Raw genomic sequence first — 18,917 nt, 5'->3', positions numbered from 1 at the left:
CCAGGATCTCCAGGATCTCCAGGAACTCCAGGTTTCCCAGGCTCATTTGGTTATCCAGGTTCTTTAGGCCAACCAGGCCAACCAGGTAAACCAGGATCTCCAGGATCTCCAGGAACTCCAGGAACTCCAGGTTTCCCAGGCTCATTTGGTTATCCAGGTTCTTTAGGCCAACCAGGCACACCAGGTAAACCAGGCTCTCCCGGTTCTCCAGGATCTCCAGGTTTCCCAGGCTCATTTGGTTATCCAGGTTCTTTAGGCCAACCAGGCTCTCCAGGATCACCCGGATTACCAGGATCTCCAGGCTCTCCAGGTTCATTTGGTTATCCTGGTTCTTTAGGCCAACCAGGCTACCCTGGTGCCCCAGGTAAATTAATATATGCTTATATTTTATAAACTTTAGTCCAGTTGTACGCATATAGTTCATTTAACTGTTGAGACTATAAATTATTGTTTCATAAATTTCATATTATAGAAAAAACTGTGTTTAATAATAGAAAATCGTTTAAGGTTATAAGCTTAAACTATGTTTCAATATTTGTATAGAAATTATCAGTTATTTATTGAGCTTTATAAATTCATTTGCTCTAATAGTATTTTTTTTTTTTTTAATAATTTATTCCAAATTTTTTTATAACATAATTTTTTTAAATTTCTATAATAAAATACATAATTAATTATTTTATTTTTTGGATAGAATTAAAAAAAAACTGGTCAATAATAACTTTCGGAGCAGTATCTCAGAAGTTATAAATATTTTTATGCCCAACCTAAAGTAGAAATGTGGCGGGGGATATCTAGTGATGAAAATAGCACTATCTTAACAAGTTTTTATTTTAAATTGTTAATATTGTCTAAAATATTGATCCATAAGTTATTATCAACCAGTCATTTTCTTAATAAAATCGTTATTTAATAAATAAATTATGTATATTATCAGTTGAAAAAATGATGTTGATATTTTTATAATGTATAAGGGTTGAACATAAAAAATATTTCATGACTGATAAATTAAGAGAAATATGTAACTATAAAATACCAATAAATCGGTTGTTAATATTATTTTTATTTTTCAATTAAAATATTCAATGATAAAAGAATCACTCTATATTTATAGATTAAAATGATAGTTATACCTCAATTTTTTAATATAATGAATACTTTAAGATGTATAATGTTATTTTACTAATTTCTTTAAATAGACAAAAATAAATTATACTTTATTCGTTAAAATATTGTATACAACGCAAACATTATTTTATTTTATAAGGACTACCAGGTTCACCCGGATCTCCAGGATCTCCATATCCAGGCTCTTTTGGATCTCCAGGATCACCCGGATTACCAGGTTCTCCCGGATCTCCAGGATCTCCATATCCAGGCTCTTTTGGATCTCCAGGATCAACCGGATTACCAGGTTCTCCCGGATCTCCAGGATCACCCGGATTACCAGGTTCACCCGGATCTCCAGGATCACCATATCCAGGCTCTTTTGGATCACCAGGATCTCCATATCCAGGCTCTTCTGGATCTCCAGGATCACCCGGATTACCAGGATCTCCAGGAACACCTGGTGCTCCGGGACTTCCTGGTTCATCAGGTTTTCCAGAACCGTTGGAACCCGTAGAATCACCTGAAGACTCTGGATCATCTGAATACCCAGGATCATTAGGATCACCGGGTTCTTCTGGATCATTAGGATATCCAGGAGCTCCCGGTACTCCAGGTGCCCCAGGATTACCAGGAAAACCAGGTAGGAATATTTTATACTTTTCACAAAAAAAAAAAATGAACTTTTTAAAAGATTCAGAAAATTTATCGTTAAAATATAATTTTTAAATAGGAACTTCAGGATCACAATATCCCGGATCGTTTGGGTACCCAGGATCACCAGGATCTCCTGGATTACCAGGTTTGTTACATTATAATAATATTGTTCATTAAACAGCTTATAAAAATAAATTATGTTATAATGAGTTTAGGAGCTCCAGGTTTACCAGGTACTCCCGGATCACAATATCCGGATTCATATGGATACCCAGGATCACCAGGATCTCCAGGTACACCAGGAACGCCAGGGAAACCAGGTAAAATTAAATATTTTAAGACGGTGAAAACCAAAAATAAGTAATTATAAAATAAACAAATTTTGACATTTTAAGACTTTGATTTTCATATACCTTATAAAATTAAAAAAGTATCAATTTCTAACATAAAATTGAATTTCATCATTAAAAATTTAGCTTAATAATAGAGAACTTTGAACAATATGTTATAGCAAATATAATTTTACTGAATTTTTGTTTACACTTAAAATTGTTTTTAGGTCAACCAGGATCTTTTGGATCACCTTATCCTGTCGAGTATCCAGGTAACTCAGGTAATAATAATATATTATTTCAATAATATAAATTATTACAAAGCTATAGATAAAATAAATTAAAAATCGTCTTATTGTTTAAGTCATATTTTGTAGATTATATTATTTACGTGTAGATAATATTTCACAAATATCTTTACTAAAATTTACTAAACAAATTATATAAACGGTTTTTTTAGTTTTTTTTTATAGTACATATAAGATTATAATATTATAATATTACTCATAGTGATAAATAACATTTTTCAATTTATTATTTCGGCTAATACTAATAAATAATAAATTTTAGGTACCCCAGGACTCCCAGGATCTCCGGGTTCTCCTGGACTACCAGGTATTATATTTTTTCATGTTTACACTAGATTTATATAGAAATAATGTTTTATTTAAACAGTGGTTATCAATCACAACAATATTAGAGATGATATAATTTTTTTTCGATTGCGTTAACATCTTGATATTTCATGTTATTTGATACTTAATTATTATATAGAAATAACAAATTTAAATATTTGAAGTTATTTTTTTCAATTTGATACTTTCCATTTTTTACTCATCTTACCAAAGTTTAATTTTAAATATTGGTAAATAATATGAATAAAATTGTATTGTATTTTGAAAAAAATGTCGGGGAGGGGAATTAACTTTAGTTTAGTGCGCAGGCATGTTTTTAGTTTAGCTTTAGATCCCGGAGAGAGATTGACCCGGGGACTACTCACTCAAATACCTCTATGAATAATTATTTTAATTATTGGTTTTGATAATAGTTGTACTATATTTATTATACTTTAGGAAAGCCAGGATTACCAGGCGTCTCACCATACCCAAAACCACCATCATATCCAGAGAATTTAGGTAAATGTTATTATTAAAATAAAATGTATTATTTTTATTACAACGAATTATATGATTTAGGATCACCAGGAACTCCAGGAGTCCCAGGATTACCAGGTATTAATAATACTTATCTATTAAATTCATGAGCATAACTAAAAATTTTAGTCTACGGTAACTAAAGTCCTACCATTTTTTGAGCCCTATTTAATGTCCTAGGTATGCAATATTGAATAAACAAAGGACGTTATATGCTTTTTTTGCAAATGAGGTGCTTGCATTTACTTATAGGATGCAGTATTCAAATTACTAATCAAACATATTTTAAAAATAATATAAAATAACTATAATAAAATAATAAGTAGCCATTTATAAAATATACCAAGGTCTAAAAACCATGACGACAAGAGGGGCTAATTTTAAGCTTAAGAAAGCTAAGCTTTCTAAGTCTCCACCTAGTTATGTCAATGATTAAGTGTAAAAAATAAATACAACCAAAAATAGTCTATTAAAAATATTTATTTATTATTTATTAAAAAAAAAGTGAAATAAAATTTAATAATTAACTTGGTCTAAGTTATTTATTAATTTTTTAGGAGCACCCGGATTGCCCGGTTCATCTTATAATAAACCATCCACATATCCAGGGTCCCCTTACCCAGGAAGTCCAGGTAATAATTGAATTTATTGACAAAGTATGTTTCTATAAATCTTACATAAAATTTTTTGTTGTTGTAGGATCACCTGGACTGCCAGGTGCGCCAGGTCTACCAGGTAATATTTATAATCAATTAGAATTTATTAAAAAAAGAACTATGATGTTTATTTTTAATTTAATAATATGAATTTAGATAATAAATTATATTTGTTAATTAATAAAAAAAATTGATTTAAATTTCTTACATCATAATTAAATAGGAGAGTTAATTTTACTATTTTAATAGGAACACCAGGACAATCTGGTTTACTACCTTATCCAAAACCATCTCCATATCCTATTGAAGGATTTCCTGGCAGCCCCGGTAATAATTTCATTGATTTGATTAAATTTGTGAATTTAAAACATTTTCATATATTTATAAAATTATTAATTCTGGTATATTTTACTCTTAATAAATAAATTTATGGTTTCTTTTTAGGTTCTCCAGGAACTCCAGGACTACCAGGTAAAATTTTTAATTTGACGATAACTTTTACTTAAAATAATAATTTTCTTCGAATTTATTTTTAAAAGTAAAAATTACAATAGATATTTTTTAATTTATATTTTTTACAATTAGGAACACCAGGGTCTCCAGGATCATCATATCCTAAACCGCCAACTTATCCAGGTTCGTTAATTTTGTATGAAACTGATTTATCTAAATTTTACAAATAGGTATATTATATTAATATTGAAGTATTAATTTTTTTCTAGGATATCCAGGTTCACCAGGATTTCCAGGTTCTCCAGGATCTCCAGGTTTACCAGGTAATAAAACTTGCACATCACAAATTTTTTTTTTTTTAAATTATACCCGAAAAATACATATAATATTATTTGTTAAGTCTATTCTATAAAAGCAGGAGATTATCATTTCCACTAAAATTTACAATATCATTTCCACCAAACTGATCTTCTGTCTATCTACTAAAAAGTTTGAGAACCATTTAGTTAGCTTTATCCATAGGTCACTGCGACCAGTAGCGATTTTAGCGTACGGACAGGGTAGATATCTGCCCGTATCTAAATTTTCGGCATTTATTTGTTAAAAAATTTCAGTGTTACGTTCAGGTCTGTACTTAAGATTTTGCAGGGGTATTAATATTAATGAGCAAAAAAAAAAGTAATTTTTTCAATATTTTTTACCTAACGCCATCAAATGACATTCGTCCTCAAGACTTTTTGTCCCTCTTAACCACCCCCTAAATACGGACACGTCGTTTAGAATAATTACTTATTTTATCACATAAGTACACCTTTATAAACAAAATATGACGTTTTACCAAAAATAAATAAATTATAATAGATAACTGTATTGTATGTATATATATTTGTATTAAATAATAAAAATATAGTTTATAAAAAAATAAATAGTCATCAAAACATTGAAACAAAATTCAAATATTAATATTAAGCTTAAAAAATATCGAATACGTGTAATAATGTAATAAAAAATAGATCTATGAATAATAAATTTTTTTATAGTTGTTGGAAACTAATATCACAAATTTAAATCGGCTAATTTCATTTTTATTAAATTTATCAATCGTCTCTATTGTTTTTTTTTAACGGTTTTCAATTTTATTCTGTACGCTTGTTGATATTACATTATCATTACTGTATATTTTAATGTAATTATAAAACTGAATATTTACTATTAAAATTTTTAAAAATATATTAACAAAAGAATGCATCTCATTAAATTGTTCATTAAAATATGAATGAAACGATTCAAAATAATTTCTTTAGTTATAAACTAATTTTAAAAAGGTTCAACTTTTATAAATTTTACTAAAATTTAAAAAATACCCGTTTGATCCATAATTTTATCAAGCTCATTCACGTTAATGATACCTTTGTATTATTTTACAAAACAACGCCAACGTATGATACTCGTTTGAATTGTTTTATATTCAAAACAAAACTTAAAATTATTCAATAAAATAATTTGTTGGCCACACTTACTTCTGATATTTTTAAATGACATTTTAGTTAAAAAAGTAAAATAAAAATGAACGGATGCTAAAATATTTATCGATATACCGATTTCCAATACACTGCTGTCTAGCTAACGTTAAATGAAAAGTAGATAATTATTATAATTATAAAGTTATTTTTGCCAATATTTTAACCAGTTGTTCTCAAGTTTCTATTTGTAGACAGGTATAAACTATCGGTTTGGCGGAAACTATGAACGCCCATAAAAGTAATAGTTATATGCTTCATTAATTGATTTTTATTAATGATATATAAATATATTTAAGCATTTTTGTTTTTTAAATAAACTATAAATATAAAGAATTTAATCTTTAACAATAAAAGTAATGAAGAAAATATTAATTTTCTTAATGATTAACAAAAAAGAAAAAATACATATCGAATCAAACCATATTATCAGAATCGAAATAAATGTATAACTACTGTTTTTTTTTTGTACTCTTTGTATCAATTTTAGTAAAATAATATTTTTTTTTTTACATTAGGTAAACCAGGAACCCCAGGAGTTGAAGGCGTTTCGCCATATCCAAAACCACCCACTTACCCAGGATATCCAGGTAATATGTTGTTTTATTTTTTCTTCGTTTTAATTCACTTTTTGAAATCCATAGACTAACAAGTTAATTGAAATTAAAATAAAAATTATAATACTATTATTTTATAACGTAATTAATTATTGGAGTGCTTTAACTGAGTTGCTAATGTTGAAAATCTTAACTAATTTGGTACTTTATTTCGGAATTTCGTTTCAACGACTTAAAGTTTAATCGAATGGAAATATTTTTCCATTAATTTTTTGTATAAGATTAATTATTCTTAGTTTATTATTCATAATTAAAGAAAACAAAGTTTAACTATACGATTCATATAAAAGTAAACTAAATTAGAGGAATATTTTTTTTTTTATAATAATATATTTAAGTAACCGTAAAAAATTGAGACAAAAACTTTAAATGATTTTAAATTATTATTATTCTCTTTTATATTGAGTACTTTTGAAACTTCTCATATCGAAAATATTTAAAAATTAAATTAAATAATATATAATAATAATAATTAATTAATAATTAAATATATTAATTAATTAAATTAAATTAAAATTTTACTTGCTAGTTTGCTGTTAATAATATGAACGTTTTTCAGGTCAACCTGGATCGCCAGGATTACCAGGTATTTAAATATTTAATTATGTATAATTTTAAGTACAGTAGGTTCTGAAAAATAAAGTTTTGAAATTAATTCAAAAACCCTCTAGAATTATTATTAATAATATCTTTAAAATAATTTTGAATGGGGTAATTGTTAAAAATTAGGTTTTTATTTTTATTAACGTAAAACTATTTTTAGTTTAATTAAAATTGAATCAATTTATTTGTAAATTAAAAAAAAAAAACTTTTGCGCATTAATACTCGATTATTTGAATTAAGTTTGTAAAAAAAAAAAAATTATAAAAAATTCAATTTTAAACAACTTTTAAATGAAACGTTCTTCTATATGTCAGAATAGTTCGTCTTCAATATTTAAATAAATTAATAAAATCAATTTCAACATAAAAATATGTAGCTTTTTTTTATGCCTAAGTATTATAGATACGGGTTTTTTTCTTATAAAACTTTTTACGGAAAATATTTAGTTCTATAAATTAAATTTTATAATATTTTCTATAAGTATCATAGTTTCTAAGATAAGTGACAAAAATTGAAAAACACCCTTGCAGAAAAATTTTTAATCCTCTTGCGGAACGTATTAACGTTACTCAATTTCAACCAAATTTTTTTAAAATTGAGAGTTTAAAACTTTCGCAGAAAGAAAAAATATTAAGTTCAAAAAAACTACAACAATAGATAGTTAAATCTCTTTTTTGGTCCCTTCAGAGATAATAATCCTTATGTATAATTATTTAAAATGGGTATCCCTATTTTTAACTTTATAATGTGATAGTAAAAAATTACAAACAACTTGGTTCTTACATTTTTTTTTATCTAATCAACGTTTGCATTTTACAATTGTTTGGGTGTCAAGTAAAGTTCAACATTGATATAGTTTTATAATACCAAATTATATGTTTTCGGTATAACTTAACAATTTATGAATTCTTATAACTGTTGTTATTAGCATGTTTAAAAACTATTGAGTTAAACTCAAAGAAATTTTTTTTTTTGGTTAAACTCAATTATTAATATTTTGGGATTCAATGCATTTTGGATTTTAAATTATCATATTTTTTTTTACTTAATTATAAGTTATGAACAAAAATATTGGTTATTTCAGTTAGAGATATAGACGAGGTACACGTAATATCAAACACTTCTGTCTAGTAATTAATATTCATAAAAATGTTAAGTATAATTAAACGTTATGTTTTAATAAATAGGAGCACCAGGTCTTCCAGGATCACCTTCTTACGTTCAACCACAACCTGTTTATCCCAAACCTAGTCCAGCATACCCAGGAAGTCCAGGTAATAAATATAACGGTTATTTGATAATGATAAATAATGAATTTGCCCAATTAATATAACTTTAATACTATTACTGTTTATAATTTTTCCAGGCCAACCAGGATCTCCAGGTTTACCAGGCTCACCAGGATTACCGGGAAGACCTTCATACCCGCAACCTAGTCCACCTTCATATTATCCTGTAGCACCCGGTAAATAAGATAAATTAAGATAATAAACTACTGGTTTTATATACCACTATTTTTTGTAGAAATTTGAACATAATCAAAAGCTATACAATTTTTTTTCGATAAAACATGTTAAATCATTATTTAAATTTAACAATTTTTATATTTTTTTGTTATTTTCTTGAAGTTGATTTATTAATCTAATAGTTTTTTAGAAAAGAAAAAGGTTGCTGAAGTGAATTAGAATAGTTAATGTAAATAAATATTTTTAAAGTACTTGTAATTTTTCCATTTCGAAAATATTGATTTACATATTCACTTTTAAATGCATTTCCATTGACTTAGATTTCTGGAAAATTGAAATTTATTGAATTAAATTTAGAAAAAACGATAAAAAAACATAATTATTACATTTTTAATAATATGATATTATATTCAATATTGTATATAATACTAATTAATTATATACATAGAATTTCAAAAGACTTTTTAAATTTAATTATAAAATTGATATTAAAGAAAATACACTTGGATAATAAATACTCTATATTTATATTTTTAGGTCAACCAGGATCTCCAGGTTTACCAGGTAAATAGTCTGAATATTCTTAATATATAATATACATTATCAAGTATAGTGAAAATAATAAGCTTTATTTTTTTTTTAATGCTATAACCGAATTTTTTTTTTTATTATTATAATTTTTACATATTTTATTTTTAGGCAAACCAGGTACACCAGGATTACCAGGGTCATCATATCAGAAACCTAATTACTCATCAGTAAAACCCTCTAGTCAATATCCTACTTCTTCTTATCCAGGAATTCCAGGTAAAATGATTTCATTATATTAAGATTTTATACGAAACCTAGTATAATAGATTTCTAAATATTTAATTTACAAACTAAAATAAAATATTTTACAAATAATATTAGTTTTTTATGTATTAAGTTCTTATTCCATTAAAAATGCACGTTATTATTTAATTGTGACAATTTAAATTTATCGAAAAAAATTAAATTGCGGATTTGTTCTAATTGAGATTGAAATCAAGCATTGATAAATCAATTGAAATTATAGAGGATTTAAAAAAATTCTGTTGATTTAAGTTTGATACTTTTGTTATACAATTTACTGATCTAACTGAAGAAAATAACTCTAAGAAATCTAGACTCATTGTAAAGAATATATGTTAGTTGAAGTTGAAGAGCAAAAATAAATGTCTTCATTAATTTGCTATTCATAATTCATTTTATTTGTGAACAACTTAATTGCTATTCTTAATAACGTAATTTACTTATTTTTAATGTTTGTCTTAATTCTAATATCAATGATTTCAGTTGTTATATTAGTTCTGTTTTTCATCTATTAGATTAAATATTATTTCTTTTAAAGTTCAACGCTTGGGGATACATGATGATTGATTTATTGTGAACGACTAAATTTCTCCTAAAATAATAATAATTTTTTTTATTTGATATTTTTTATTCTACGACTTAAAGTGCTTAAATATTTCTTCGATCTTTCCCTTATAACGATACCAACTTTATTTATAAAGAAAATAAAGTATATATTTAACGGGTTTATCCAAAAGAAAATGGTCTGATTAAAAAATTACTGGTCATTAACATCTTTTGTGTCAGTATTTTGGAAGTGCTTACCTTTTTCTAATTTAGGCGGGAGATGAAGTTTGGGTTAAGTTATTTTTATTACTATGCAATTTTCTGTCGCATTACTCCTACTCAGGTATAATATTTACAAGTCCTGAACTACTGTTTCAAAAGTTGTTATCGACTTGATAACAACTATTTATTTCTTTAGTTAAATAATTTTCTATTATACGATTAGTTACATATGTACATTTTGTTGTTATTTAAAAAAATTTAAGTTAGTGTCTTTGTAAGGAACAAGTGATGGACATAATAAGTACTTAACCATTATAAAATCAAGAAATAATACTATTTGAAAAAACCAAACATTTTTCTAGCTATTATTATTTTTGAAGAAATTTAGCGGTTAAAAATAAATTAATCATTTTGTATATAATTGTAAATCTATATCTATTAAAGTAATTTTAAGGGAACAATCTGATGTTCTAAAGAGATACAAAAATTTCAAACTAATGTGGAATTGAGCTCTATACAAGTTTACCCTGATAAAAACTTGAAACAAAGATAGTATTAAAATTGTTTGATTAGATAAATAGATGTTAAGACAAGAATTAATTTTAAATCTGACTTATTTATTAAATTGAAAACAGTATACCTGTAATTTCAATAAACTCAAATTGTATTCGCCATCAAATAAATGTTACAATCTTTATTTACATAATGTACGTGGTTTAAATTCTAAAAATTTTTTTTATAACTAGTAAATTAAAAAGTTTTAAATATGATATTACTAATTTTTATAAAATTTGGTTGTGTAGTTCTGTTAAAACGGAAGTGGCTTAGTAATGATTGCTATCAACAAAAGTTTTAATGCAATACTTTTGTCAATTAATAATATGACAGTTGAGCAAGTCATTACTCTCATAACATTATATAATAGCAAAACTCTAATTGTTGGCTGCCTTACAATCTGATATATCTATTTATAATTTAATTTACCAATTTATTGAATTATTAATTTCCTAATTCTAATCTTCTTTTAAAAGATGATTTAAATTTATCTTTCATGAATTTTTCATAATAATACAATATAATAATAAAATATACAAAATAAATAAATATTTTATCATTCTAATTAATAATATATTTTTTTAGGATCACCAGGGTCTCCAGGATTACCAGGTAAATAATGGAAAATAAGTGAAATTTAGATAAATAATTGGTACTTAATATTAAAAGTTAATTTATGTGAATTTATTTTGATTTAATTTTCAAATAAATTTATTTATTTTAATTGTTTCATTGAACAATAATATAAAAACATGAAAAAATTGATATATATATAATTATAATTGATTATTTATGGCTTATATAATTTAATAATAGTTTTGTTTTACGATTGTATTATATTAAATTACTATAATTCAAACAAAGATTTACAATTTCATATCATTTTAACTGAAATATTATATGTTATTAATAGATGTAATTATGTATAAGTGTAAATTTATTGATTTATAAGAGTTAATTTCGTTTTAAGGACAACCAGGAACACCCGGCTTACCAGGAAAGCCAGCATATCCACAACCGCCACAGTTACCATCAAAACCATCTTATCCACTTCAACCAACTTTAGGTAATTAATTTTTTTATCTATTCATATTTAACGTGTTTAGGTTCATAAAATTTGTATAATTTAATGAAATTTTTCATTTTAGGTCAACCAGGAATTCCAGGTGCTCCAGGAGCTCCAGGATCTCCAGGTGCATCAGGTTTCCCAGCTGGACCAGAACCATTTTATCCTCCATACCCTTCACAGCCTTCTTCACCAAGTCTTCCAGGAAAACCAGGTAAACGCAAATTAAGACATTTAAAAAACTATTTTAAAATCTAAAATTATTTTTTATATGATATTTTAGGACAACCTGGAACTCCAGGAGCTCCAGGTGCACCAGGATTGCCTGGACTACCAGCTGGACCTGAACCATTTTACCCTCCACATCAATCACAACCGTCTTATCCAGCTTATCCAGGAAATCTAGGTAGTTATATCTTATCTACATCACAAGAAAAATAATTATTCATGTACTTTTAATTATTCAAAATTTATGAAAATCAAACGATAATTCATTATTTTAGGTCAACCTGGTGCTCCAGGTTTGCCAGAATTACCAGATGGAACAGAACCATTTTACCCACCTTATCCATCACAACCACCATATTCAACTTATCCAGGAAGTACAGGTTAATATTTTCACTTAAAATTATTAATGATTATTAATACAGGTAAAACGTATCTAATTGATTCTCATATAACTTTTGTTAATCATTTCACTATAATTTTTTAAAATAATTTTTGTATTAATAAACTACATTTAAAACGTATTTTCTTATTAATTTTTAAATTTTGAAAAATTTGTTATTTTGAAGTTCTTTTTTAACAAAAAAATGGGCCAAAAATAATTTTAGAACAAGTAATTTTTGAGAAACAAGCATTTTAATACATAGAACAGGTATGTAGCACGGGTGAGTAAAACTCGTAGTGGTTTATATTTATATCGCGTACTCTACTAAACCTAAATACCAGCCACTTAATGTATAAAAATGCTTGTAACTCAAATAGTATTTGTCCTAAAATTGTTGAAGACTGATTATTCATTTGTGTATCAAATATGGTAAAAACTGGTTATTTTTAAATTTTGAAAGTTTCTTATTCAATATTATTATATATAAAAAAAACAAATTATAAAAAATATGATTTTAACATATTTTAAGTATGAATAAATTATTTAAAAATAAAACCCAGCACAGGGGGGTCGCAGCACAGTGGTGACGTAGCATAGTTGGATCAAGTACAGTGATATCCGACAATGATTAAAATCACTATAAAAAAAGACGCTTCGATGCAAATTTTTAGATAGTGTTAATTTTTAAAAATTGGTGGATTATTCCAAAAGCTACATGATCTGCTAGTTCCTTATTAATATCCTGATTAAGATAAAGTATGTAGAAAAAGGATTATTAAAAAATATTATATTTAAATGACACTTTTCAATAAGTTATAATTTAAATAAAGTTAAAAAAGTTATAAAGTTAATAAGTTAAAAAATTAAATCGAGAATTTTCACACAAAAATAGCATTTGGTAGCCATTTTCATCGTGAAGACAAAATAAAGTCCGAAATTTTTTTTTCCCATAATAAAGTATATTACATTAGCTTTAATTTAAAATATATAAAAGTGTCAGTATTTCCGGAATACTTTCAAAAGTTAAGTTGAAAAAGTTATTTTATTTATTTAAAAATCATTTACGGAGATCGAGGGAAATCTTTTCAATTTTTGAGGGTAACGTCTTCGACTAGATACGATTTGTGATCTTTTGACATATCGTTGAGAAAAATCCGTTCGGTGAGAACTGAGAAAAAATGGCAACAGACCTAAAAAAAAGCACATCTTAGTAATACTAACACCTTCTCAGCTTCTCATCGAACCTAAAATTACAATGAATATTAATTTTATCAAAAATTATAGAATTTGTCAGTTAGATATGTTTCAGTCTACATGTTTTGACCACTTTTAAATATTTCCAAATAATAACTTGAAATCATTTTAGGTCAACCCAGCGCACCAAGTGCTCCAGGATTACCAGTCTACCCTGTCGAACCTGAACCATTCTATCCACCATTTCCCCCACAACCAATATACCCAGCTTACCCAATAAGTCCAGGTAAATAAGTTTAAATAAGATTTAAAAACAAATATTACGTATATTATTTTAATATTTTTTTGTATTTTATAAAATTAGAGGATTTTTTTCAATTATATTTAGACACAATAATGTTTTTAATGTTAATTAAATGTTTTTAATGTTTTTATTATTATTGAATATTTAGGTCAACCAGGTGCACCTGGTCTTCCAGGAGCTCCAGGTCAACCTGGTACTCCAGGATCACAAGGTTATCCAGCTCAACCAACCAATCAAAAGCCAAATCTGCCACCTAAACCAATAAATCCATCATACCCCAAACCTCCAGTTTCCCCTGCATATCCTGGAAACTCAGGTATATAATTATTATGTTGAAATATAAACTAAAATAATTATTACATAACTGAGTCTTTTGTTTATTTCTAAGATTAATGGTNCATAACTGAGTCTTTTATTTATTTCTAAGATTAATGGTGTTATAAATTTGTCAGTGACATTATATTACATGAAGTTATAAGTTTTTGCAATTTATTGTAGGTCTTCCTGGTAAACCAGGAACCCCAGGAATACCAGGTGCGCCAGGTGCACCAGGCCTTCCAGTGGCACCAACTCATCCTAAACCGTCAAAGCCAGTTGGTTATCCAGGATCACCCGGTAATTAAAAACATTATTTAAAATTAATATTTTCAAATTTAACAACAAAATATTAAACAAATAACAAAGTTTGATTTTTCTTCTTCTTCTTCCTCGCCTTAATCCCAACTACTTAGGGGTCGGCCACCCTTATCCTAAATTTCCACTTGACACGATCTGCCACATCCTCTACGCTCACATCAGATGTCCTCATATCGCATTCAATAACATCTCTCCATCTCTTTTTTGATCTTCCTTTACTTCTTTTTTCTTAACATTCATTTCTACAACTATACTTACGGCTTCCGATTCTTCTCTTCTCATAACATGACCAAACCATCTAAATCTATTTTATCTCATCTTATCCACGATTGACGCTACACCAATACTCCCTCTAATATGCTCATTTCTTACCTTATCTCTTCTAGTCACTTCATTCGTCCATCTAAGCATTCTCATCTCTGCTCTACTTTCTTATTAACCGCCTAACACTCTGAACCATACATCATAGCTGGTCTCACTACAGTCTTGTAGAATTTAACTTTCAGCCTCATTGGAATTCTTTTATCGTATAAGACACCAGACGCTTCTCTTCACTTCAACCACCCGCATTTGATCCTGTGTCTTACATCCTCGTTAATATCACCACTCTTTTGCACAAATGATCCTAAATACTTAAGACTTTCCACCTCTCCAATCACGTCCTCGCCTATTGTCACTGGTCTCCTTATTTCACCTACCTCGTGTTCTCCTTTACAAACTCGTACACTATATACTCTGTTTTACTCCTACTTATTCTTAAACCCTTTTTTTCAAGAGCTGATCTCCACATCTCTAGCCTTTGATTAATTTCCTCCCTATTTTCTCCTATTAACACCATATTGTCAGCAAAAATTCAAAAATATTTTTGAATTTTTTATTTTAAGTGATATATTTTAATAATAAAACTTATTAATCTTAGGAGAATCAGGACTTCCTGGGTTACCAGGACAAAACGCAGTAGATTATGGAAAACCTAGTGGATATCCAGGATCTCCAGGTAATGAATAATTTATCAATAATTGATCATTTTTTTACTAGTAAAATTTACATTTTTTTACAAGTAATTAATTACTTACTACTTAAAAAAAAATTAAAATTCTACTCGATGATCTATTTTGTATTATTTCACAACTCTATTTATTATTTTATTTTAAAAAGGGGCTATATATTACTATAACATTTCATAACATGTTGAATTTTGAAATGGTATAGTTAAAAATTTATAAATAAGTAATTAAATTTGTTTAAAACCATTTCATGCTATTTATATTTTAATTAATAGTTTAATTGTTAAATAATTTAGGCCTCTTATAATTAAAAAAAAAAAACTAATTTTAGTTTATAAAATTTTTTTTACAAAAAGTTATAAAGAAAATTGAGACATTAATATTTTCCCCTCTAAATTAAATAAAATTCACCATGTTAAAAACAAAATATCAATATATACAAGATCAGTATAATCGAATAATTGATTAAATCTGTTGTTATCTCGATTAATTAGAAAAATTACGCAGCCCTAATATAATTATAATTTTTCTATAAATAGGTCTTCCAGGTAAACCAGGCACACCAGGTACTCCTGGAATACCAGGCGCTCCAGGACAGCCAGGATTAATAAGTTATCCAAGTACAGTTCAATCACAAAAACCACCAGGTAATACTAAAATAATTTTTAATGTAATTATAAACTCCTACAATTGTAATTTTAATGATTTTTATTTTTTAGGCTATCCCATTTCTCCAAGTCCATCACCATATCCAGTAAAACCTGATTATGGATCACAACAACCAGAGTATCCAGAATATTTTGTGTCTGGTTATCCACAACCAGCTTCTGAACTAATTCCAAATTATTCTCAATTAGGTCAACCATCAGGTTTTCCTGAGTTTGTAGAAGTGTATCCAAGTCAACAACCAGATTATGTCTTATATCCAAATGAGCAAAATCCTAGTAGTGGATACAATTATGGTAATAACGAATTAAATGTAAAACCAAATCAACCTCAAGTAACAACTGAGCAAACTATAATCTCTTCGACTCAATCGTCTGGCTATCCAAGTGTATCTAACCAACAATCAGTTTATACTAATACAGATATTCCAAATATTGATGTACGTGTAGTATTACCAAATTTACCCTCAAATAATAATGTCCACTACATTAAATCAACTCCAAGGCCACAATATTCCTCCACATCTACAAAATCGATCGTAACTCAAGGAAACCAATCTGGCCAAGAATCAAATGTAGTTGTTCAATCATCTCGTAAACCAGCTGTTTCTACAAGACCAACTCCAATAGAAAATAACTATCAAGAGGAACCTGCAACAACACAAACATTTGAAGAAGTATTCAGTACATTGGCTCCCGAATCATCCACAAATGTTGACATTATACCATATCCCGTCCCAATCGTGCCAAATCCTGGTTCTTGTCCATGTTATTTTGTACCACCAAATAATAACTCTACCAATGATCTACAACAGCAACAACCATCAGCATTCAGCTTAGATAATTTACCACCTGGTGCTGTAATTGGGTATATTCCAGTGGTCTTCTATCCATCATGTGGTGATTCACAAAGCTCCACAGTAGCATCAAAATTAGAACCAGTCTTTCCATCAGCTTATCAAGTGCCATATAAATGTTCATACTGTGAAAAATCTGAATCACAAACGGCTTCAGTTAGAAACAGTTTCGATCAAGTTGTTAAACTGAGTAATTCGAGCCCTTCAGTTGTAGTGAAAAGTTCAAGCAGAAACAAATATCCCGATTCCTCGGTATTAAATCAACAAGAATTTGGGGCCAGAATTAATTATGTCAAGAAGAATACCAATGAAAAAAATTAAGAATATGTATAATTAAAATGAATATAAATACTGTACATTTTTAAAAAACTTTAATTTTATTCATCATAAGACATTTATTAAAGATAATTACTCTAAAAGTTATATAACTTTATAAGTAAATGCTCAATTAAACATTTCATATATTAATATATAAGAATAATTAGTACTTGTAACCTTATAATATGACGTTGGATTGAGTTTTAACCTTAGTTATAACTTTATATTATAAGGTTATAATTTCAATATATTAATTGTGGATTTTACGAAAAAAGTACTCTTATATAATTTTTAAAATATTATACAATAAGTTACTTCAAAATTCATGATTAATTTTCAGTTTATTATTATATTTATTTGATTTCTTTTGATCTATCATATTTGTGCCCGTCCAAAAGTTACCAACGTTTCCAAATTAACTCATAAAATATTTGTATGTAAATTCTTTATATCTAAAAAACTTGAAATATTGTAAATATAATATGGTAACTTTTGGATAGATTTTGAATGGATCTTGTAGAATTTATTTAAATTTATCACAGTATCAACTATTATGAAAAAAATGTATTGTGTAGTACTAAATATATTAATTTATAGTTTAATATATTATTTTGTTTATTATTATGAAAATTATTACATTATAAATAAAAAATCAATATATGGAAAATATATTAGTTTATCTATTTGTTCTTATTAAGTGTTACTTAAAAACTATAATGAATCATTTTCCTAATGAGCTAATAATTATAAAATTTCTTGAATATATTTCAATAAGAAATATGGCCCCAATAAAAAAAATTTGTAGTCTCATAAAATGCTCCACATATTGAGTATATAATATACTCTGTTTTAAATGTACTGTATATTTAAAACTAAAATTTTGAGGTGTTGAATAATTATCTCTTAGTCTGATTTTCAAATTATGCAAATATGAATCTTACAGAAGATTTTTGGTTTCTGAGAAAATTCAGAACAATTATCGGAGCTTATTATAAAAACTAAAAGAACTATAAAAATCTACGTTAAATATTTATTCAAATTCGTTCCATTTTTAAATTTTATTTTAAAAAAAATATATATTAATTTATTTATTCAGTTAATAATTTCATATAGTTAGATTTACAAGGGGAGGTCACGGTGTGGTACCCACCGATTTTCATAAAATGTATATAGATCTATTCTATATTGACTATTTAATCACCTTTATTTCGAATTTGTTGCCAATGCCCCCCCTAAGTCGAGAAAATCGACTTTGAAAATTGTTGTTTAACTTTAATAGAGTTAATTTTTCAATTGGGATAAGGTCGTACTATTGTCTAATGGATAGCGCGTGACAGTCCGATTATGGGGTTCCGAGTTCGAATCTCTGAACGAGACATGAATTTTTTGCATTTTTTTTTCACTTTTTTTTTTTAATTTTTAACTTTTATTATTATATTACTATTTTTTATTTAACTTTATGTCTCTAAAAGACTATTTTTAACACTTTCAACATTTATTATTCTTTGAATCATCAAATGATCAAAGGTATAAGTTT

The 18,917-nt window shown here is 26.9% G+C and overlaps 1 protein-coding gene across 1 annotated transcript in view; it reads left to right on the top strand.

Moving 5' to 3' along the window:
• The window catches only part of LOC126893487 (collagen alpha-5(IV) chain-like), a 208,400-nt gene extending 190,351 nt beyond the window's left edge, over nucleotides 1-18,049 (top strand). Inside the window, exons 4-34 of the mRNA XM_050663761.1 lie at nucleotides 25-364; nucleotides 1,268-1,750; nucleotides 1,841-1,909; nucleotides 1,980-2,084; nucleotides 2,324-2,377; nucleotides 2,667-2,711; nucleotides 3,170-3,232; nucleotides 3,293-3,328; nucleotides 3,808-3,882; nucleotides 3,950-3,985; nucleotides 4,156-4,233; nucleotides 4,351-4,377; nucleotides 4,492-4,542; nucleotides 4,629-4,682; nucleotides 6,398-6,469; nucleotides 7,056-7,082; nucleotides 8,288-8,374; nucleotides 8,467-8,565; nucleotides 9,104-9,130; nucleotides 9,266-9,373; nucleotides 11,309-11,335; nucleotides 11,694-11,789; nucleotides 11,872-12,003; nucleotides 12,073-12,195; nucleotides 12,293-12,397; nucleotides 13,766-13,879; nucleotides 14,046-14,213; nucleotides 14,396-14,512; nucleotides 15,453-15,530; nucleotides 16,080-16,187; nucleotides 16,260-18,049. Coding sequence (XP_050519718.1) covers nucleotides 25-364; nucleotides 1,268-1,750; nucleotides 1,841-1,909; nucleotides 1,980-2,084; nucleotides 2,324-2,377; nucleotides 2,667-2,711; nucleotides 3,170-3,232; nucleotides 3,293-3,328; nucleotides 3,808-3,882; nucleotides 3,950-3,985; nucleotides 4,156-4,233; nucleotides 4,351-4,377; nucleotides 4,492-4,542; nucleotides 4,629-4,682; nucleotides 6,398-6,469; nucleotides 7,056-7,082; nucleotides 8,288-8,374; nucleotides 8,467-8,565; nucleotides 9,104-9,130; nucleotides 9,266-9,373; nucleotides 11,309-11,335; nucleotides 11,694-11,789; nucleotides 11,872-12,003; nucleotides 12,073-12,195; nucleotides 12,293-12,397; nucleotides 13,766-13,879; nucleotides 14,046-14,213; nucleotides 14,396-14,512; nucleotides 15,453-15,530; nucleotides 16,080-16,187; nucleotides 16,260-17,383 — 4,128 coding nt within the window. The 3' untranslated portion in view covers nucleotides 17,384-18,049. The remainder of the gene's footprint in view (nucleotides 1-24; nucleotides 365-1,267; nucleotides 1,751-1,840; nucleotides 1,910-1,979; nucleotides 2,085-2,323; nucleotides 2,378-2,666; nucleotides 2,712-3,169; nucleotides 3,233-3,292; nucleotides 3,329-3,807; nucleotides 3,883-3,949; nucleotides 3,986-4,155; nucleotides 4,234-4,350; nucleotides 4,378-4,491; nucleotides 4,543-4,628; nucleotides 4,683-6,397; nucleotides 6,470-7,055; nucleotides 7,083-8,287; nucleotides 8,375-8,466; nucleotides 8,566-9,103; nucleotides 9,131-9,265; nucleotides 9,374-11,308; nucleotides 11,336-11,693; nucleotides 11,790-11,871; nucleotides 12,004-12,072; nucleotides 12,196-12,292; nucleotides 12,398-13,765; nucleotides 13,880-14,045; nucleotides 14,214-14,395; nucleotides 14,513-15,452; nucleotides 15,531-16,079; nucleotides 16,188-16,259) is intronic.
• Nucleotides 18,050-18,917: the final 868 nt, after the last annotated feature.

The sequence above is a fragment of the Daktulosphaira vitifoliae genome, unplaced genomic scaffold (assembly GCF_025091365.1).
Source record: "Daktulosphaira vitifoliae isolate Bord-2020 unplaced genomic scaffold, ASM2509136v1 Scaffold_1, whole genome shotgun sequence".
NCBI lineage: Eukaryota > Metazoa > Arthropoda > Insecta > Hemiptera > Phylloxeridae > Daktulosphaira > Daktulosphaira vitifoliae.
The sequence above is the reverse complement of the archived record's forward strand: the minus strand, read 5'-3'. Positions and strand labels throughout refer to the sequence as shown.